The sequence below is a fragment of the Acomys russatus genome, chromosome 8 (genome assembly GCF_903995435.1).
Source record: "Acomys russatus chromosome 8, mAcoRus1.1, whole genome shotgun sequence".
In the NCBI taxonomy this organism is placed as follows: Eukaryota; Metazoa; Chordata; class Mammalia; order Rodentia; family Muridae; genus Acomys; species Acomys russatus.
This window is the reverse complement of record NC_067144.1, coordinates 31,350,447-31,374,308: the sequence shown is the minus strand read 5'-3', so window position 1 is coordinate 31,374,308 and position 23,862 is coordinate 31,350,447. Positions and strand designations below refer to the sequence as shown.

General features: G+C 41.2%; 1 protein-coding gene across 1 annotated transcript in view; it reads right to left on the bottom strand.

Moving 5' to 3' along the window:
- The window catches only part of Morc1 (MORC family CW-type zinc finger 1), a 155,083-nt gene that overhangs the window by 107,065 nt on the left and 24,156 nt on the right, over positions 1-23,862 (bottom strand). The window contains exons 8-9 of the mRNA XM_051150013.1: positions 20,524-20,629; positions 6,242-6,367 (exon numbers count right to left, since the gene is read on the bottom strand). Coding sequence (XP_051005970.1) covers positions 6,242-6,367; positions 20,524-20,629 — 232 coding nt within the window. The remainder of the gene's footprint in view (positions 1-6,241; positions 6,368-20,523; positions 20,630-23,862) is intronic.

Below are 23,862 nucleotides of genomic sequence, written 5' to 3'. Positions count from 1 at the left end.
TCCACAAAAAGACCAATAGAGCCAACTAACTTGGGCCCAGGGGGGGCTTGTGGAGACTGAAGCACAAACCAAGGACCATGTATGGACTGGACCTATGCCCCTAGCACATATGTACCTGATGGGTATCTCAGGCTTCATGTGGGTCCCCTAGTAAGGGGAGTAGAGACTAACTCTGACAAGGACTCTGTAGCACGCTTTTGATCACTTTCTTCTGGCATGGCTGCCTTGCCTGGCCTCAGTGGAATAGAATGTGCTCAGTCCTGATGTGCTGGGTGGTTTAGTGGGGGGGGGTGCTCCCCTTTTCTGAGAGGTAGGGGAGGAGGCATAGGGGGAAGAAGGAGAGAGGGTGGGACCGGGAGGAGAGGAAGGAAGGGTCCACAATTGGAATGTAAAGCGAATGAATTAGTTAATTAATTTAAAAATAGGTCTATGCATTGCACTAAGTGTGCATCAGCACAGGCAAACTACAGCCCGTGGACCAAACTGAGCCACTGATGTCTTCTGAGACAGACTCACATCTATTTTATCATTATTGAGAGTTTTTGAACTAAAAGAAAAAAAAGATATGCAAGTGTGTCTATGTACTTACTAACGTGCTTCCTCCAGAAGCCTGACAGCCCAGGCTTTAATTATAGCAGCCTTTAAATTGTGGCCTGATCTAGGGATGCCTTTATACGCTTATTTAAATTTAAAACATTTCTTAAAGATTTGTTTTTGTTTCTATTTATTGGTGTGTGTCTATGTATATGTCATGTGTCACAAGGGAGGCGGGTCCCTGCAGATCCCCTGAAGTTAGAGGTAGCAGGCAGCTGTGAGCCTCAAAACATGGGAGGTCGGAGCTGAGCTCAGGTCCTGTGGAATAGCAGCAAGAGCTCTTCAGCCCTATATCCTAATTGTAAACAATATGAGCACTAATGCAAATTCTTCAGTGAGTGCTATTACAAAGAGGTCACACATCACTTAGATGGTTGGCAGCTGGAGTCTGTTTACAGTTTTATTGATGATTCTTTTTCATTTTCTTAACAGATGCAGTACTGCACAAGGCACAACAGCTCCATGAACAAAGGAACATGAACTGGACTTCCCAGAGTCGTTCTGCCTGGGTACATTACTCCTCATAGTAATGGAAAGTTTGAGGCAATCACGTTGGCAGCAATTCCCATTTCATCATCTGTAGCTGCGTGATAGCAATGCTTCTGACCTCATAGGGTTGTTAGAAGAAGTAAAATTTTAACACATTAAAGAACTTAAAATATTGTTGGTGTCTAGTATACGGTGTGACTGTCTAATCCCTCCAGTGTATATTTTAGAGAAGAAATACATTGTGGGTTGAAAATGAATTGTTTTTCTTCTCATAATGTGAAAAATCATGTAAAATAGGATGGGCGGCTACATGGAAAAGTAAATACTTTTAAAGTAACTAAATGTTTAGACTGTGTGCTTGCTCATTTTTTGACACCTTGACACAAGGTAGTCACCTGAAAGGGGGTAACTTCAGTGAGAAAATGCTTCCCAAAGATTGGAAAGCAGGCTGGCCTAGAGATATTTTCTTTTTTTTTAAACTTTATTTATTCACTTTATATCTAAGTCATAGCCCCCTCCTTCCTCTCCTCCAAGTCCCACCTCCTTCCTTCTTCCCCCTCCCCATTTCCTATTGCTCAGGCCCCCCTTACCCATCCACCCCAGCTCATCAAGTCAAATCCGGGCTGAGCTTGTCCTCTTCCCCTGTGGCCTGGTAAGGCAGTCCCTCCAGGGGGAAGTAGTCAAAAGCAGGCAACAGAGTCCATGTCAGGAACAACTCTTGCTCCCCTTACTAGAGGACCCACATAAAGCCTAAGCTGCCCATTTGCTACATGTATGTAGAGGGTCTAGGTCCAGCCCATGCATGGTCCTTGTTTGGAGCTTCAGTCTCCACAAGATCCTCTAGGCCCTGGTTAGTTGGCTTAGTTGGTCTTCTTGTCACTGTAGGTCCCTTCCCCCAACTTTTACACATGACTCCCTATGCCTCACCCAATATTTGGCTGTGAGTCTCAGCCATCTGTTTCAAACTACTGCTGAGTGAAGCTGGTCAGAGGATAGCTTTGCTAGGCTCCCGTCTGCAAGCATAGCAAAGTATCATTAATACTGTCAGGGGCTGGCTCTCTTCCATGATGTGGGTCCTGGGCTGGGCCAGGCATTGGTTGGAGATTCCCTCAATCTCCGCTCTATCTTTATCCCTGCATATCTTGGGCGATGTGGGAGGGCTCAGCTCATGATAGGCAGTGCTACTTCTGGGCTAGTAACCCTGAGTGCTGCAAGAAAGCAGGGTGAGCAAGCCATGAAGAGCAATCCAGTAACAGCTCCATGGCTTCTGCATCAGTTCCTGCCTCCAGATTCCTGTTCTGTTTGAGTTCTTGCCCTGATTTCCCTCAGTGATGTATGACTACCTGGATGGATAAATGAAACAATTTGCTGTTGGTCATGGTGATTTATCATAGCAATCGGAACACTACCTAAGATGGAATGGGCTGTGCAACTCAGTAGGAGAATGTTCACTTTGAATACCCAAGGACCTGAGATTTCTTCTCAAATACAATACACAAGCAATCCACAACAACAACAAAGCCAAACGGCATCCTGCATTCTTGCATCACAATAATTTAATGGGCATTTTATTCTCAGATCCAACTTTGTAGCTCTCATTACTAACTTCAATGTCCATTTTGAGAGAAGATAAGACTGACTACAGAGAAGAAACACCTCTAAAACCTAAAAGGAAGTTATAATAAGTCTTTTTTCTTGATTTTTCTTTTACAGTGAATATTGCTTATTCAAATCATAACCTTGGTGTAGTCCAAATTAGTCTCTACTATTCTCAGAGAACAGGACACCTGAGCTTGAAGGCATATAATTATTGGTGACCATATACTGAAATTATCATTTGCTTTAAGAAAAATTCAAGTTCCAATCATATACTTTGTCCGGTTTGAATCATTCATTTTAGGTCAAATCATATTTTTAAATCAAAATGAAATTAAGGTGATATTGTTTAAATAATGAAGTTGTTTTTCAAAAGAATGTGAATTAAACTATTCAAGGTTTTTTTTTTTTTTTTTTTAAGTAAAGGGGGCACTAGAGGTGCCAAGCCTGCATTAGTGCTTAACTTAAAACGGTAGACCGGCAACGAGTGAGACAGCCTGAGCCCAGGCGATCTGCATCCTGATCTATCACTTTGCCTTTAGAACTATTTGTGACAATTTAAGCAAACTTTGTGCCCGCATTTTTTAAAAGTTTAATGTAGCAAATCTGTCCATTCTCAGAGACTGAAAGAATGGTTCAAATCCTCATTCCTGAAATGGAAGCCTCCACCACCCTGATACTTTTTTTATATTGACATGCTGTGCCCCCCCCACCCCCTGCTGCCCCAACTCCCTGCTAATGAAACCTTAAAGGAAAACAGTTGGAGTAACATATGCACTGGATGAGAAGGAAGAGAGCCCTCTTAGTTTGTCAGCCCTGCTTCTGACGCCAAAGGATGTGTGTGGGCCCTGGGCCAGGCCTCTTAACCCAGTGGCTAGGGTTTCTCTAAGTTCTACTGACCTCTGCCCACACCTCAGAGGTGAGGTGAAGGCAAAGCAACTGGGAGGGCTCCCTCGACCTGATTCTCTGAATATCCTCGTACAAAGCAGCAATGGGGAAAGATCACGTGTGTGCCTCTTTGTTGTGAAGGCAGCCTAACCATGCCCTGCTGGGCTAGCGCCGCCTTCTGTTCAGCCATCCAAGGCCTGCCTCCCAGAATTCTACCAATCACATGGCTGCTATTCATGTTTTCACTGCCTTGCTCTACAACTAGGTTTCATAGCCATATTTAGCACCTGTGTCCCCGTGTCACACTAAGAGATAAAACCAACATTCTGGGTCAGTTAAGAGATCTATACACTTTTTTTCATGTAAATCACCATCGTGCCTGTTTTCATAATAGAATTTTTTAAATCTAAAGGCTGGGGCTGAAGAGATGGCTCAGAGATTAAGAGTACTATCTAAGATTAAGATTAAGAGTTCTTCCAAAGGACCTGGGTTCAATTCCCAGCATCCACATGGCAGCTCACAACTGTCTGTAACTCCAGTTCCAGAGGACTCGGCACCCTCATGCAGCTATGCACACAGGCAAAACACCGAAGTACTTAAGATAACAGATTATTTTTTTAAATCTAAAGGCCGATCTGTCATTTATCTGTATCATATTTGTTTAATGGACTTCAACTCTTTCCATACCTTGCTTCTGGCACTACTTATATGATATAGCTCCACTAGGCCACGGTCAACTATGAAATGAAGAAGCATTCACATTTGGCTTTTTTATCCAAGTAATTACTGAAAATACTGAAGAGAGTATCATGAAGGAAAGAAGTTGGTGACACCGACACACATACACACACACATACGTACGCACATGTACACACACAGGTGTGCACATACACAGACACACATGTACACACACACACACACACACACACACACACACATACACACACACACACATATTTACATAACGCCTGCTTCTGGCAGTATCCAGCTAAGAATGTAACTCCGGAAGGTGACTACAAACATAATAGGATGGGAAGAGCAACTGTTTGACAAACGTAATTTAGGTTATAAAACCCAGCTTACTCAAATTTCTCCAGAACACAGAAACAAATCCATTCTCCAATGGTTTGAAGATTTTTCTTAACCAAACTCATTAAGAAAAGAAAAACTTGACAGGACTAGTTGGTTGATCCAGGAGACCCTGGGAACCTCCCACAAGAATCAGACTGCTGGAAAGGAAACGGTGTTTGATATTTACTAGGGAATGAACAGCCTGACATGGCCTCAGCCTACACATGCTTTACTTTCAAATGATGATCTCCAGTATAAACAGAAATCAAAATTAAAGCTTGTGAGAAATCCACTGTTGTTTGGTGAGGGCACAGAATCAAAGTGATCAGTATTTTTAATATGACATCTCTGTAAGGAATTTCCAAGCCCCAGGCCAGCAATTGATTTTTCATGACACCCTGGTAACATAACAGATACTGAAGGTGTTTTATCAAAAGTTAATGTGATATAGGGGAACGGACACTAAATTTGGATTGGAAAAAAAATAGAGCTAGAAGATTTGAGATTTTAAAGCAAATCTAACATCATGATGGTTTAAACAAAACCACAAAGAATCACTGTAGAAAATAATATAAGAAGTGCCTAGTTAGCCTTCATAAAGAAGTGCTTCTCTCGGTACCTTGTATGTTCCTTAAGTGGACATCGTTCTTTCTTCTTTGTACCAACACAATCCAACTCACAACTTATGCTAATCTCATGTACAAATTAATGACCATCGAGGAAACACAGCAAACATAAGAAAAGGCCATTGGAAGTACATGAAAAGTTTGCCAAGTCCAACTCTATTATATGAAAAGTTTAAGCTTAATTTTCATATTAAAATATATAAAATAAGGGGCTGGAGAAATGGCTCAGCAGTTAAGCGCACTTGCTGCTCTTCCAGAGGTCTCAGGTTCAATTTCCAGCACCCACATGGCAGCTTATAACTGTCTCTAATCTCCAGTACTAAGAACCCAAAGCCCTCTTCTGACTTCCGCATGCAAGTGGTAGACAGACATACATGCAGGCAAAATACCCATAGACATAAAATAATAAAAATAACTAAAAATTTTTAATATATACATAAAATATAAATAGATCTGGCATTTTATACATCTGCTCAATATATGTGCATATATATATCATGTATGTATCATGCATAAATGTAAGTAAGGCATGCATTACTTAATGATAGGGATACTATCTCGTAGTCTGAGAAATGTGTCATCAGCCATAGAGTGTACTTATAACACTAAGACACTTGTGTCACCATTAAGTGGTAAGTATCCTATGAGTCACTTACTTTCTCATAAGCTTTTCCTGACCTCACTATACATAACAAGACCCCATGGAGCTTAATAGTTCAAGCATACTATGTAAACAGAAAACATACCCAATTGCATCCTCTGCATAGAAACAATCACAAGTAAAGTATTAAAGTGAACAACCAACTCCTACTAGGGGTCTTTATCAGACTTAGCATGTTCCCTGAAGTGCTCATTCTCTCCTAAGAGCAAAGTGAAACTCTTACCATCAGGCAATGCCTTCCCCTTGACGATTTAAGGAGTTATATCAATTTTATATGTAGAACTACCAAGGAAAGAATCAAAAGGAAGCATGGTACCTGGGTTTGTAGAGGGAATAGCATAGGTGCTTTGTTTGAACTCTTTTGGCTTGAATAAATATTCTCATCCGAGGGTCAAAATATAGAACAGCTGTGTAGGCTCTGAATGACCGTCTCTCTGGAAATCTGAAATAGAGAATGCCAAAGGCCACAGTGTAGAGGGTACAAATCTCTCCGAGAAGAAAAAGATAATCAAATCTTCTACTACTAAGCTCTGTCTCGTTAGTCTTCTCTTGCTGTGATAAAACACTATGATCAAGGCAACTAATCCAAGGAAGGGGTTGCAGAGGGTCAGGGTTCATCGTGGCAGGGCAGAAAGCAGCAGGCATGTCGGCTGGAGCAGCAGCTAAGAGCCTACGTATCAAACCACAGACAGGAAGCAGAGAGAGCCACCTGGGCATGAATGGCCTGGGGTCTTGAAAGCCTCAAGTGACACACCTCCTCCAACAAGAACACACCTCCTCCTTCTCCTTCGCAAACAGGTCTACCAACTGGGCACTATATATCCATACGAGGCTATAAGGTTCGTTCTCAATTATATCACTGTGTGCTCTTAGGAGCTTTGTTAATTAGAATACTGCCAAACATGAGCAAATCTTACAATATCCTTTGCATTAAGTCTCCAAACAGAAGGCAAACATAGATAACGTGTGCTTTGATTAGAACTAAAATTTATTGGCAAGTAACCAATTCTAGGAAATTGTATCAGTTACAGAAAATATAGTTTACATTAACTGACCCCCACAAGTGATGAAGAAGAGCAAAATCAAGCAAATAAACAATGTAATCTTCCTGTTCAAACATAACTCAGAGATTGTAGGCTCACATGAGCAAAAGGAATTTCTTTTTTTTTATTTTATTTTATTAATTTATTCTTATTACATCTCAATGGTTATCCCATCCCTTGTATCCTCCCATTTCTCCCTCCCTCCCATGCAAAAGGAATTTCTACTAGTCTGTTGTGATCAGAGAAATGACATGTAAAAAGTCTCCTTTGCTTTCAGAACTTTGAAGGGCACACATAAAACTTAACTCCATACATACAACAAGTATTAAAATAAGCACTTATGGTCAGCTGAGAGGAGACGCACATGATGGGTGAAACAACAGAAAGAGAAAAACAAAGAATAGAAGACAATAAAGCAGGAGTAAAAACAGTGTCAGCAGCCTGAGGGAAACTACTGCGGTAAAGGGCACACTGCTGGGAGGTTTCAGAATGCTGTGCCTATTAGTGGACCTTGCCTGTTAAATCCCACTTGTGAGCTGTAAATATTCTCCAATTAGACAAGAAAGGTGGGACACGGTCAAACGGAGCCAGGCTTTAGAGGTGGCATTTTGTGCTTCTAAAGTGCAGAAGAGGCTCCAAGGTTAAAGAGAGAGTAGGGAGCCATTGTCCCTGGTCCAGAAGGAGAAAGAGATGAAGAAGTGGAGTTACTAGGTGCATCTGAGAGATCTGCTCCGTAGGCATTCAGTCCAAAGGCAGAATTCCATGGGACACTGACAACTGAAAGTGAAGCCCTCAGTAATCCAAGGGCTTTCTGATGACATATAATTTCCTTCGGGCATCATCTGAAGCTCAAGAAAAGATACGGAATTTCTTTCAATTGTTCAATTTTTCTGACATAAATTATGTCAAAGAACCTAGAACATGGTTGTTATGCCATAAATATCAGTGCACTTTTGAATGTATTTTTAAGTTGGCATACCAAGTAATGTGTTTCTTTATTACAGCATTTCCATGCATATATGTTATTACTAATGCATTTTTAATGTAACAAGAGAAGCTATCTGCATTATGGTACTGCACTATGATAGTGCAGTTTCATTTAGCACCCCAGGGGTTAGACAACTATCTCTTCATTTAGTCAAGAAAAGAACAACAGTAATTCTTGTGATGCTATAAACAGTCCAAGAAATTCTGCCACTGTTAAAATCATGTTTTATTGTGTGATTTGGAATTGCCCTGAGCCTTGTAACTCCTTATGTATACGCTTATTAAAATGGATACACCATTGTCATTTGAAGGTTAAAATCAAGAGTAATTCAAAAAGATTGGGGATTTCGACCAGTGGTAGAGTGTTTGTCAAACATGCACACAGTCCTTGGTTCAATTTTCAGTATAGCAAAAACAACAGCATAATTTAGAACAGAGGTTATAAACTGGAGAAACACAGTGAGAATTCAAAGTGATTAACAAGTTCTTATATACAAAGGTTACCCCCCCCTTATACACACACACACACACACACACACACACACACACACACACACACACACACACACACACTCTCTCTCTGCAGGAATGATAACATATGAAGAGTAAAATTTCTTTTTGTTCTGAAGCCCAGTGTAACTTTTTTTTAAAGACAGAATTTCTCTGTGTGGTTGGCCAGGCTGCCCTCCATTTCACCAAGATCCTCCTGTCTCTGTTTCTCAAGTGCTAGGATTAAAGATGTGCACCACCATGCCACTCCTCAGGTTGACTTTGGTCCTGCAAGCCTCTTGACTCAGCATCCTTAATACTGGGGCTACAGATATATCACTGTACCCAAATGATACCTCTACCTGTTGAGGCTGCATTTACTAATACAAAAATATTTATAAGTAAATAAACACACCATACCTGTAAAGGGTCATCAAGACCTTCATTCTGTGGGACAGCCATGAGAGGATTCATGGCTCAGATTATCACAGACCTCTAATGAGGATACACAAAGGTGCAGAGGGGAGTCTGGAGGAACCTATCTGCCATTGTTAGGATCAGATATCTGATAGAAATAACTTAAAGAAGGAAGGATGTACCTGGGTTGCTGACGCCAGAGACTTCACTCCATGAACACTTGACCCCATACACTTAGGAAGAAGGTCGTGATTGCAGGAGTGTGGCTTTTCCCATCATGGCTGGTAGCAGAGAGGTAAACAGGACAGGGCCTAGATAACACACCTCCAACAACCCCTTCACAATGACCTACCTCCTACCTCCTACCTCCTACCTCCTCCAGCTGGGCTTCACTTCCTAAGGTCCCACAACCTCACTTAATATTGCCTCGTGTTGAAAACCAATGATTGAATATATGAGCCTTTGGGGGAAGACAATGTCCAGAGCTTAACATCTCCCGTTCACGAAGGTCCACACAGCACCATCATCCCCAGCTATGAAAATGCAGCAACATATGCAGTGGGTCCAACCTGAGGGCCATTCCTGAAAGAGTCAGCATGCAAGATCTGGGTTTGTGGTGGGGATCTGGAAGCATAAGCGCCTGCTACCTATGGTGTGTCCAAGTTCCAGAGTGCCAGAGGGAAAGGAGGTGTGTTTGTATAAGTCATTATCCCAGTTTCGTTTCTTTTGCTATGAAAAAGGTTCTGGTGAAAGCAACTTACTGAAGATAGGGATTTGGAGGTTTTATATTCCAGGATAGTTTATTATTTCAGAGAAGTCAAGGCAGGGACTAAAAGCTTCGCACCCACTGCGTGAGTCCTCACCTACTTCCTCTCAGCCAGCTTCTTCCCCTCTCACATACTCCAGGACTCTCTGCCTAGGGAATAGTGCTGCCCACAGTGGGCTGGACCTTCCAATATCAACTCACAAGACAGTCCTCCATAGACATGTACATAGGCCAACAAGATATTGATAATTTCAAATTAAGATTCTCTTCCCAGGTGATTCTGGTGTGTGACAAGTTGGCAGTTACCACTGACGAGCGTGGTCCAGTTCTTTGCATAGTCTAGCAGTAGCAGCAAGGCTACTTTATCAGTGAAATCAAAGGTTTCTAACCAGTGTTGGGAACTTAAGTTACCAGAAGCCAGCCACAGGCCAACCTTACAAGTCACCTTTTCTGAGGATTGATGCAGCCTTACCTCTTTACTACTCTTATGTTTTCTCCAGTTCCTGTCTAAAACAAACAGAATGGCAATACTTCTAGTTTGCAAAGTCTCCCGTCACAGCAATTGTCGCTACCTGTGCATTTATCTTTCCATCAGGCTGTAAATTCCATGCAGTTAGTGACCTCGCCCATTAAATAAATGCCTGATGTATGAATGAATGGCCATTCGTGGCTTCTCTTCCTTAGTTTAGAATGAGCAGCAGAGTATTCCCCTTATGATGAGGTCTTTTCATGGAAGATCATCTTCAGTGGTGATACAAATAAAGCCATGCACTTGAGGGGCTGACAAATAAATGCCCCGGAGTCGGGATATCTTTAGAAGACAAAGGACTGTCCTGCGGCTCTGCATTCGAAAGGGCCTGCTTTGCATATGTTCTTCAACGGCTCTCCTTGTCTCATTTCTGCACAAACATCCTTCCTTTCTGACTCCTCTTGCTCTGCCAGGGGAGGCCATATCTTTATTGCTGTGTGGTTTTCTTTTTCACTTTCCATTTAATTGACTCTGATAAGAAAATGAAGCAAGCCACTCTCTTCCATCTCCAGCCCCCGCCGCACAGTTACGTGATAACAGGAGGAAGAAGAAGGCTATTTTAAGGCTGAACCTGCTGCTGAGTCTGAGGAGAACATGGGGGGCCCCTCGCCGGGGGGGTGGGGAGGAGAAGCAGATTAGAATCAATGTTCTTTTCTCTACTCAGATTTGAGAATTCTTAGAAGTCATTCTGCAAATTGGCTTCTAGGGTCTGCTGTGCCATCTGTGCAGCTTTCTTTTCCTGACCTGTCCACATTCTTCTGCTATTTCCAGGATTGCTCCACGTGTGCCTTAGAATGCATGTGGGCTAGCATAGTCTAAACAGTAATAAGAACAGCGGGAGGGCTGGAATGTGAAGGGAGGAGGCGCGGCAACCAGGTCTCGCCTTTATCCACTCATTCAGGTCCTTTGGGGCTGGATTTTGAGAACTTGTGGTCTTTCAGGATGCCCCCAATTTCTTCCCTTTATGAATTTTGGAAGTAACTACCTGGTAGACCTAGGTAATATGTAAGGCAGAGGACCACTAGAGAGGAAAACAGACTCACAGGTGTTTAGAAATAGAACATTCGCTGAGAAAGCTAATCCCTACAGACAGCCACAAAACAACACAGACAACAACCTTCCATCCGGGCTATCAACTGAGCTACACTTGTGCTACAGTATGAATGTCCCCATCAGAATTCATGTTAATATTTAAAGTTCCTTGGGTGACATTAAAAAGTGAGACCCTATGAGACCTATAGGAGACAGCTGGGCATTATAAATCCATTCATATGTCTGTACATCAATGGCTTCATAGGCTAATAGCTACCCTCAGAGCAGATCTGTTATAAAAGTCCTTTGGCTCTGTCTCTCTCACTGTGTGGTACCCTCAGGTCTGTCTCTGTGCTTTAAGACAGAATAGATCCCAAAAGAAAGACCTTTACCAGATATGGGCTCACAACCTTACAGTTCCCAGCTTCCAAAACCAAGAGTTAAGCAAACCCGTTCTGAATCAATAGCCATCCTTACACATTCGAGTACAGCAACAGAAACTAGACTACTAAGATGTCCCATGGCTGGGACATGGGCTCTGAATTCCAGACATTCTACTAAGCTAAGAACTTTTATAGTACCTCAGGGGTGTCATGTGTTATGTGTAAAATAGTTTTATATGACAACCACAATTGTATTCCCATAAAACAGATGAGTTGTTACACTTGACATTAATGAAGTCATTATCATCATGAACACAAAAGGCTCCAAGAAGATTTTTAACTAGTGTAAATTCTGAACAGACTTACTGAATGTACTGTTGGGGTAGCAGATTATATCTAAGGGAAGGTCAACTGCCAGAGGTAGAGAAAAGCCCTACACCCTAAGAGAGGCCTTCTCTTGATATTACCACAGACTGGCCAGCAGCATGCTAAAAACAGGCTGGAGCTGGCTTGGTGATGGTTCTAGCCACCTCGGTTAAGCTGTCAACTACAGTCGTTATGGAAAGCTGCATGATGGCTGTCAGTTTAAAAACTGCTGGCAATGTGCCACCTAATTTCAAAATGTGACATAGGACAAAATCATCACTCTATTTCTGTGCATTAGGTAATCAGTCTGGAAGCTGCTGTTTGGATGGAGTTCTCCAGTTGTCTGAAAGCCTCAGCCATGGTGGGTTCGAAGGATGTGGCAGGCCTTCATAAGGACAGCCAATTCCACAAGCTTTATTTTCTTCTCTAGGGTCAATGCTTTTACTCGGTGCTCTACATATTCAGGACATTTAATTTATAATGTCTACGAGAAACTAAGTCATTGACGGTAATATGGGCACAAGAAATCCATGTGTGAAACAGAACAGCTGCAATGGATCATGTAATTTTTTTTTCTAAAAAAGCATTAAGAAAAGACGTCTTAGAGTTGATCCGACCTCAGAGTTTGAAAGAGACTGCAGTGGTGACCAAGTCCCTCTCACATTCTGATATGGATCTCCACCAAGGCTCCCATGTCCTCCTACCATAGACGCTACCATATCTCTAGGGACCCATACAGACAATTGTGTTCCCATTAATCACTTGAATCTAATTCATTTGTTGCCTGCTGTGTACCAGACACTGGCTTAGATTTCTTATTGGAGAAACTAACCATTTTACAACAAACGCCAAGAAGAAGTGTTGTGGGAAGAAGGGGAATGCAAGAGTGGAAGTAAGAAGCACTGAGGTTTTCCATACATCAGAGACGGTGACTATTTTATCTGCACAGCATTGATATAAATTAGATGCTGTGTGGGCTTGGGTTTACTACATGAGAGCACAGAAGTTTAGGACTATAGGCTACTGGTCACCAAAACCACCTATGGACACATAACTTGTTCATACAGAACTGGACTTAACAATCTGCTGGCCCCGATTCCTGATCCTATCACCATACATAGAACAAATTACACTGCATTAGGCAGCTAACAGCTCCTAGACATCCAATTAACCCTAATGTCTCTACTGGCAGGCCAAGCCATTAAACAGAGGAATAGTTTTGTGAAAAATAAAAACAAAATCAGGCTGACAAAAGTGAACATACACATTAGTCGCCTGGATGTGACAGAAGACAGTGAGTGAGGCCTGAGAGCCTAGGGGTTGAGGCTGGATTGATGCAGGGAGTTTAAGTTACGCAGCCAGCCACAGAACAATGTAGCTTTCTCTCAGAGTATTGTGGGATACGAGAAAGACTTTTTTGTTTTGTTTCAAAGGGTAAAAAGGTTGGTCAGGTGCCTATTTAAGCATCATGGGATAGGTTTAGAAGACCCAGAGTAGATGTAGAGAGACCCAGATGGCAATGGGAGGTGTGTTACAATAATGCAAGCTAGACACGATGAGGAGGTATGCACCAGGACATTATTAACTGGGTGCATGTGAAGCTTTCTCACAAGTGGAACCACTATGAGTTAACCAAGTATCAAGAATAAGACACCTGAACCACAGGTGATTTATAATGGAAAGTATAAAAGGTCCAGAGAAATGGTTTAAAGCTACCTAAGGTAAGGAGGAAATGGAGATTATAAAAAGCCTAATAATCACTGACGAAGGTGGTGTATTTCTTCAATACCAGCATTCATGAAGCAAATAAAGCTGATTCTCTAAGTTGAAGGCCAGCCTGGTCTATATAGCAAGATCCAAGCCAGCCAGGGCTACACAGTAAGACCTTGCCAGAAAGGGAAGGGGAGGGGAGGGGAGGGGAGGGTGAGGAGGGGAGGGGAGAGGAGAGGAGAGAAGGGGAAGGGAGGGGAGGGGAGGGTGAGGAGGGGAGGGGAGAGGAGAGGAGAGAAGGGAAGGGGAGGGAAGGGAAGGGAAGGAAAGGGAAGGGGGAGGGAAGGGAAGAGGAAGAAGGGAAGGAAGGGAGGGAAGGGAAAAGGGAAGGAAGGGAAGGGAAGGGAAGGGAAGGGAAGGAAGGGAAAGGGGAAGGAAGGGGGGGAAGGGGGAAGGGAAGGGAAGGGAAGGGAAGGGGAAGGGAAGGGAAGGGAGACAGGCAGACAAGCAAGCTAGCTCAATAATTGCATCTGCATGAGATTTCTCAGAGATCCAGAAATGTAAAAGAAAGCCAACTTTTAGGGCATACTATTTTTGAGGTGATGTTTTAATTTAAATATATTTTGTAGTGAGAAAAAAGGAAAGGACACTTCCTAAAGTTTACTTCTAACAAATTATGAAATAATCATTTGAAGATATAGCCCAGAAAAAAAACAATAAATCCAAGAAGGGAGAAAATTATGTGGAAGATGTAGAAGAATACAGAATAAGTTGTATAATTAAGCCTAAATAATTGTTTGTGCATGGTTTGATAAATACTGTAGTAAAAGTGTGCAACTATAATCTTAGACAATTCCAAACGACTAGGACGTAAGAGCATTCTATGCCTTTGAAATGACATCAGTGAAAATGAACTCTACAGTTAGATAATAGAATTTCAAGTTTTGGCATGTTTATTAAATGCAAATGCAAACCACTGAAATAATACAACAGAACAGCTCATTTGCAAACCTTTCGGACAGGATAAGAGGGTTCTCCCTTGAAGAAACAAAACCACAACTATGTTTTTACAAAGGGGAAGGCAGGAAAATAAGGCAGAGCAAAAATAACAAACAAATAATAAATGAAGAAAGCAAAAATAACAAAATGGACATAGTACCTGGGAAACATAAGCCCAAGCACAGCCAGAGCACAGTAAGTGCAAATCATATAGAATCCCAGAACCACCAGAAACAGTAAAAAGGTCTAGTTACTGGTTGTTGTTAGAGATAAGCCAAACAAACAGATGCAAAGACTGGTGAGAAAAGCCTGTGGTACGATAGTCAGAAAGGAGCCAATATTGAAGGGCTGGTTTCCCACAAAACTGACAAAAAGTAGAAATAGACACTGGTGGGCAGTAATATTGAATTTTAATAAAGGTTTCACTTAAGAAGTTGTATATGTCAGAAACACATTATTACTTACTACTCAGAAACATATATAGCAAAGTCTTGTGGAAGTCATAAAACCTAAACTTGGCCATACACATTGTAGAGAATTCCAGTGGCTCTCAGAAACTACTAGTAGGAACAAGACAAGACAGATTTGTGTAACCAAGAGATATCTCAAAATAAAAAAAAAATTAAAGAGAAAAAAAATAACAAATTAGATCTAATCCAAACTGACATATGCTGAAAAATAGGAGATATACATCAAGATTCAGGTTGTGAAGGTGGGCGTGGGCATGTATGCCTATCATCTCAGAACTGGTCTGTGCTGGCTAATGTCTTTCCAACTTGACACACGCTAAAGTCATCTGAGAGGAGGGAACCTCAGCTGAGAGAATACCTCCATAAAACTGGCCTGTAGGAAAACCTGTGAGGCAGTTTCTTAATTAATAATAGTTGTGATAGGCCATTATGGGTAGTGTTAGTCCCAAGTAGATCTTTCTTAGGTAGATAAGAAGGCAGGAAGAGCAAGGCGTGAGGAGCAAGCCAGAGTCCACCTGTCTCCTGTCCTCCAGTCCTATGGTTATAGACATGTGCTACAAGCACCAGCTTTTTACACAGGTGCTGGGAATTCAAGCCTAGCTTTCACACATGCGCAGCAGACACTTGGCCAAGTCAATCATCTCCCAAATTTCTATGAAGTTAGTTTTCATGGGTCCTTTTTTCAAAGAACATCATCGTCTGAGTTTAATCTGATCACACTCTAACACAACTCTCACCCTGCGAGTACAGCCCACTTCCTGCTCACCACAGTTATGAAGCCTAAGTTAATGCATGGTACCTAAAACGCAAACCTGTGCATCACTGACATTATGAAACTCTGCATATTGTTTATCTACAATGTCACTTCAAGTTTTAAATGAAGACTTGAGTGTGGTGGTGCACGCCTTTAACTGCAGCACTTAGGAGGCAGAAAGAGGTCGATCTCTGTGAGTCTTTGGCTAGCCTGGTCTACAAAGTGAGTCCAGAACAGCCAGGGCAGTTACCCAGAGAAACCCTGTCTTGAAAAAAATTTTAATGAAGAATGCAGCGCACAGAAAGCAGAAGCAGGCAGATCTCTGTGAGTTTGAGGCCAGCCTGGTTAATATAATAAGTTCTAGGATATCTGGGTATTTGTAGGGAGTCCCTGTCTCAAAAAACAAAAAGTACCCCAAACATTTTGAAGTGATTGGAGTGTGGTGATGGATGTGTTAATCCCAGCATCTGGGAGGCAGAGGCTGGAAGATCTCTAAGGCCAATCAGGACCACACAGTGGGACATTGTCTGAGAAACAAACCAAACAAAATAGGGCTAGACAGATGACTCTGTAGTTAAAAGCACCGGCTACCCTTCCAGAGGACCTGAGTTCAATTCCCAGCACTCACATGATAGCTAATAATGTCTGTAACTGCAGTTTCTTGGGACCTGACATCCTCTTTTGGATGCTGGGAACATGCATGCACATGTTCCACAAACACACAGACAGGCATGTAGACGTAACCTCCAACACATAAAATAATTTTTAAAAATTAGAAGCTAAAAAAATATGTAAACATATATACGTAACATTGTATGCATTGAGCAGGCTGTATTTATATGTTCATAAATACAAACATGCACGCGCGCGCACGCGCACACACACACATACACACACACCAAGGCCATGAATTTGAGAGAGAGCAAAAGGAGGTCCATGGAGGGTCTGGAAAGAAGAAAGGGAAGGGGGAGAATGTGTATTTATATTATACTATCAAAAAATAAAAGTTAAAATTAAAAATTTAAGTGAAAATTAACCATCTTCAGAATAATATCACCAAACCACTGGACAGCACAGGCGACACTCCAGCCTCATTACGAACGGCATCCTGTGAAGCTTCTGACACACCGTTATCCTGGAACAAGTTCTGCCTCACTGTTGCTGCAGACCCAGCCCACAGCAAAGTGATGAAGATTCCTGGTTCCTACACTTAAAATCAGTGTGAAATAGTGACAAAAACAACACAAACACTCAGAGTTTTTGACCAAGTAACTGTCTATCTGGGTAAGACAATTTAAGAAAATAAATCAAAAGAAAGAGAGGCAAGAGAATGTAAATAGAAGACGCTCAAGGAGGATGGATGGATAGATAGATAGATAGATAGATAGATAGATAGATAGATAGGAAAAGCATTCAAAAAGTAAAAAACTATCTGCATGAATGTGCTTATTTTGGCCTTATCTGTAAACAACATACCACACTGGTCCCAACACTGTCATCCATAGGTTCATGTTCAGCTATGTACAGTCTGGCAACTCAAATCAATACAGAGGCTTACAAACTACTTTATGAGTGGAGAAGCCATTATGAAATCTATCTTACTGGTGGCACATAATGGTTTCCCAATGCAGCCTATTATCAGGGTGTCAATTTAATAATGAAAAATAACACTATAAAACGTCAGAATCAAATGCTGAAAATTGGTGCTCAATTAGTATATGTATGTTTGTCTGTTTTCTTAAAATGTTTTAAGAACATTGTTTCACAACAGATTTTATAATGAATAAAAAATCTGTCTTTTTTTTTTTTTTTTTTTTTTTTTTTACAAGCAACTGTGCATGCTTGAAATCCTAGCATCTGGGAGGAGGAAGGGGGAGGATTTTGAGTTCAATATCACTGTCTGCTACATAGTGAGGTCAAAACCGGCCTGGGCTACATGAGATTCTGTCTCAAACAAACAAACGTACAAAAATGAAGAAAAGTAAATGGGGGGGGGAGCTATTCTCTAAATCCAGTATAAGCTAAATAGTTCAAATTTTCACAACTCTACATAAAAAAATCAACTTATTTGAAAAATCAGCTAAATTTCCAAAACAGAGAGGTACATAGTTCCAAATTGGACACTTGATTTGGACAAATGTAGAAAGCTGCCCAGCAGCTAGAATGGGATGTAATAAGCCCAGAGAAATAAATGTAAATGACTAGTTATATCGCAGACCACTTGTTCTCAAATGCAGGATGGAAAGCACATTTAGTGGGACGTTTTTCAGAAGCCATAAGTGACAGCTCAGGAGGAGACCTTCATGGGCTGGTCTTCTGGCCTTGTTAACTGTTTTCTAGCCTGTTGAAGGTGGTTTGGATTACCTATCAGAGCCCATGGAGCACCCACTATCTCTAAAGCCTTGTGACAAATACTTCTAACAAATTAAAAATATCCTCTAAGTTTAAAAGGACAGTAGGCCAAAGCCAGGATAAAGCCCAACTACATCTTAGAGGAGGGTACAGCTGTAGAGCCAGTGCTCCTGTCTCTTGCTGGTGCCACCAGGGCCCCACCCTCCAAGGCTATGGAGCATTACTTCCTGGGCACAGAAATCATTATGTCCTTTTTGTGACAGCCTTTCTTCATAAAATTCCATCCTTATCTCAAAAAGCCTTCTCATGATTGAACTATGACAAAAAAATTTGCTCAAAATAAATAAATAAATAAATAAAAACTCAGTCAATTCCCTCCACGAAACCATATGCTGTCCTAGGCCTGATTCATCTTCTTTATTTTGTAATTAACTGCATAAATGTCTTGAGAAGCTCCAGGCATCATTAAACAATCTGGAAACAGCAAGAACTCTCTCCCTCAACTTAGGCTGACAAATTATTCCCCTAATAATGTATTGTTTTCTGACATTAATGTTGAAATGCCAAGGCCCTCTGACAGATAACTATTTGAAAATTTGTACTCAAAGCTTTTAAATAGCATGAAATATCAGTTTTGGAGCCAACTGTTAAACAGAAGGGCAGGGGCAGCGGGAAGTGTGGAGAGTGTAATGGAGGTGCCGGTAACAACTCTGGCCTCCGTCCTGATATTGGCATATTAATGCTGGCAATGGGGTTCCCAGCATTGCAGCAATTAGGAGGATGCATTCTTTGACTAAATGAACAAAATCCTCCCTATCTGTGTTTATTCCAAATTCCACGTGTTGGAAAATGAGGGAAAAAAAACATGTAATGGAAAAATTATAAAAGATGATCAAACATGAAACTAAACAAGACTTTCTAAGTTCTACCTCAAAGGCAAGGGAAAAGATGCCAAACTGGTGTGTTTGCATGAGTCACAAAGCCGCAGACTAACACCATCCTACTGAGTATAGTAACTACTGGCTACTACTGCCACCAGCCACCACTCTGAATTCCTGTGTAGAACACACTCTGGAGCCAAAAACTTTGTAAGGAAGAAGAAACAGGAAACGCCTCAGGGGTATTTTTCATACTGAGAATGAAATTGTATTATTTTGGGTATATCAGATTAAATTAAACACTACTAAAAGTGTTTTCATGTGTTTCTTTTGACTTAACATAGCTAGCAAGAAATTTAAGATTAGATTAGGTAACAATACATAAAACAAATTGAGCTGTATTACTTTATTTTTTAATTACTTTGTTTTTAAGACTTATTTTTATTTATGTGCTATGCCTGTGAGTGTGTGTGTGTGCGCATACGCGCGTGCATGTGCACACACATCTGGAGAAGTCAGAAAAAAAGCATCGAATTCCCTGGAGCAAGAGCTATAGACAGCTGTGAGCTGCCCACCTGGGGTACTAGGAATCAAACTCAGACCCTCTAGGCAGCCAGCAACCCTCTGCACTGCTGAGCCAACTCTCCAGCCCCTGAAGTTGCATTTGAAGTCCCTCCAGTCCCAGTCTGCCGCCGAGAAGCTGCACGACCCAGTAGGCAAGCCTTATGAAGTTACTGCAAAGCAGCCTCACTCTCAGAGAGATTTTTCTTTCCTCATATACCTTCCCTCAGTACCTTCTTGTTCTGTTTACCCTGGGTCCCTAATAGACAAGAACGGTTATGCTAGTTTATTTGTTTATGAAAAGTGCAGCTCATACAGTGCCATCCTGGGAAGACAAGCTCTAACTACCTTATCATCATATTCTTTTGTTTTCAATCATATTTATTTTGGTCCCATCCTTATTTGCAGACCCACTATTACCTACCCATCTGGATTGATTTGTGCTAACAGTGAACTGTGATGCCATTTGTTTTAATATATGTGAAATAAGAGTACACTATTAAGAAAATTCATCAGTCCTATTATCCAATGGTCCCCAAATGTTCTGGCACTCTGTGTCACCTGAAAAACATCTGGAATATATTATTTTCCTGCCTTGATATCCAGAGAGTCTGAATATGAAGCCTTGATGAGGTCTAAGCTCACGTATTTAGGAAGCTGCCCAGGTCATTGGAGGTGTGAATACATTTTCAAGTTCACCTGTACTGCCTAATTTCCTTCTGTATCTGGTATAAAATGCATTGTCACAGTGGTGAGACGGGGGGGGGGGGGGGGCCCTCAGACCTACAGCTGGAATGTAAAGCTCCCAGCTCCAGCCCACTGCCGTCTGGGAAGGATGCTCTTCAAACACACTGTTACTCACTCCTCCAGAGCCTCGGCCATCAGTATATCTTCTTTGTCAGTTTTAACATCCAACTCTGGCTTGCCACTAAGCAGTAGCTTCAAGTTATAAATAACCAGCAAAGTTCCTGTAAAAAAAAAAAAAAAAAAAAAAAAGAGGAAATATTGACTTGTCAGTACTGCAAGTGCACTAAATTCTAGACACTTCTAAACACTTTGTCTGTAGAATTCAGCGTGCTCTAGAGCAGGGCTTCCTAATACTGAGGCCCTTTAATGCAGTTCCTCATGTTGTGGTGACCTCCAAACATAAAATTATTTTTGTTTCTACTTCATAACTGTAATTTTTCTGTGGTTGTGAATTGTAATGTGAATATCTGATAGGCAGGAAATCTGGTATGTGACAACTGTGAAAAGGTCATTTGACTGAACAGTCCAAAGGGGTCACAGCCAACAGGTTGAAACTGCTACTCTAGAGTGAATTTCTTTCTTTCTTTGCTTCAGCAAAGTACATTCGGATAGAGTGCAAGTTGTGCCTAATGGAAAATTATATTATCTGTCTGAGACCTCTGCACTTCCACAATACTCTGCTCTTAGCATTATTCAATCCACTGTCCATCTTTCCCACTTTGGCAGACTTTTCATAATCTGCATTATGACAATTGCTAGGAGCCTGAGCCAAGTTTGTACTGTAGGTGATGCTCTCATTGGTGAGACTGAAACCAATGCATATGAGAACAAGCAGTTTAAAATGCTGTACCGAGTCTTGCTTTTTGATTCTAGAACTGGCACTGACAAACTATTCTGTAAAGGCCAATCAGGAAATATTCTAGGCCTTGTAGTCCGTATCGGCAGTGTCATAGCTACACACAACTCAACTCAATGATCCCTGCTGGACCATGGAAACAGCTAGAGAGAAGACGTAGCGGAATGGATGCACGTGTCAATAATGTAGGTGAGAGCGCATGCTAGCAAGGGAGCATTGGGAACCTTCCTCCCTTGGTGGTAGGTGTGAAAATTTGTATAGCCACTATGGAAATCAGTACAGTAGTTTCTCAGAAAGATAGGAATCCATCTACCTCAGGATTCAACTACACCACCCTTGGGATATACCCAAAGGACATTTCATCCTACCTCAGGGTCAGTTGCTAAACATGTTCATTCCTGCTCTATTCATATTAGCCAGACAACCTAGATTACCGTCAACAGATTAGTAGATAAAGAAAATGTGGTACATTTACACAATGGAATATCACTCACCTCTTTGAAAAAATTGTATCATGAAATTTGCAGACAAATGGATGGAAATAGAAAATAAAAATCATCCTGAGTGACACAACCCAGACTCAGAAAGATAAATACAGGAAATATTTGCTTATATTTGGACATCAGCCATTAAAAAATGAAAGCCATGCTACAATCTGTAGACCCAGAAAGGTTAGACATAGAGGAATTGACTAAGGGGGACACAGAGGTGTCCCTGGGACGGGGAAATAGAATAGATGTTCTGAGTGGACTGGAGGCAATGGGGACAAGAACAGTCAGCTGAGGTGGGAATGGTGAGAGGGAGGAGAGGTGGAGTAAGGGAAGGAGTGAGGGGAGAGACGGCTAGCGTTGAAGAGCATTTGAGGAACACTTGAGAGGCAGAATGGAAACAATGTGCAGTGGAAACTTCCTATAATATACAAAGGGGATCTGATGAAGTCTCCAAACATGGGAAACACATCTTCTACTGGCCATCTCTTGTCACCAAATAAAGCTTCCAGTGCTGGGACTAGGTTTTTCCAATCGAGTTGTTAGCCAAAGGAATCCCACGGAAATCTCCTAACAACCCAGGCTGTTGCCAAGACAGTAAGCTGCTTTCCACAAACTGACTCCTACTCCAAAGGCATCATTAACCAAAAATGTCCAAACTATTCACAAAACTGTTTACAATATGTAGACAAATGTGAATTTCAATGAAAGTAAAAAGGGAAACTAATTATACTTCTTTTGTTAGGGAGAACAAAATAACAAAACTCTGTAGTCAAAATGAGAAATTTGTAGTCAAAATGCCTGTATCTAAATCCTGGATCAACCACGGAACCATGGCGTGCCCACAGATAAATCTTTCTTTGTTTTTCTTTTCTTTCTTTTTTTATATGTGCCCAAGACCTGCACTCACACATAAAGACATAAAAGGAAGAGGGGACTAGTTGGAAAGAAGGGAGCCCACAGGGGTAGGAGGGGGATAAGAGATGGTAATAGGAGAGTCAAAATGATCACAAAGCTGTGTATATACGTATGAAACTAACAAAACCCCTATTTTTCTAATCTATCCAATGGAACTCATAGGCATAATAAAATAAGCAAAAATAAAAACTACTAATATTTATATGAGCACTTCATAATTAGAAGTCCTCTGAAAGACTAAATGATCATTAAGACATTGCAAAATATTTGAAACCTGAGTCTGTGAACTATAAAAACCTGTTTCTAATTGTGGTATGGCTCAGTCTTTGATTCTAGAGGTAGCTCTCTTTTTACTATAAACAAATACTTGTGGTGAGGCTCATCCCTAGCAGACACCCTTCATCCAAAAAATTTCTGTAAATGGGATTAAATAAAGTTAACCCTAGGTCAAGAGGCAGAGCAAGCAACCAGTTGACAGGGGTTAAACAGAAAGAAGAGATATCGAGTTGAAGGTATTTAAGACAGCAGGGAGAAGAGAAGAGCCTTATCCTCCTAGAAAGCAAGCTGAACGAGAAGGGCCTTTTCCTTCTAGGATGTCATCTGAGTAGGAAGGTCAGTTGACTGCTTTCTCTGCCTCTCTGAGCTAGCAAGTTTTCACCCCAGCGTCTGGCTCCTGAGTCTTCATTAGTAAAAGTGAATGATTGGGATTTTGTAGTTATAACAACATTAAGATATATAAATAATATTGCCTGTTTTCCTTCATATGTAGAACCTACACTTAACATTGTTAATTGTGTGTATATAAATGTATTGATGTATGTGAAGGAGTCACAAGATTAAAAAGGAAATTATGACGGGGAGGAAGAGATCTTAAGGGAAGGGAGAAAGCAGAGAGTGTAATGGAGTATAATACTACAAAAGCGGAAGTGAGGTTTAACTCAGGGAAGGAAAGGGACCAGCAAGCAGGGAAAAGGCCACGGAAGAGGGGAACGGTGAGAAGAAAATATAAGGACACATCTGAAGATACCGTGAAGACCATTCAGTGTAACCTAAAACAATAAGGTTATAATATTTATGCTAATATAAATACTAATTTAATTACCATCTTTGTTTCTCAGTTAAAAAGGAAAGAAGTTAACATTTAAAAAGTTCAGTGCCACAGGTTATAGAAGGTATCTCAGAGATAAACTAG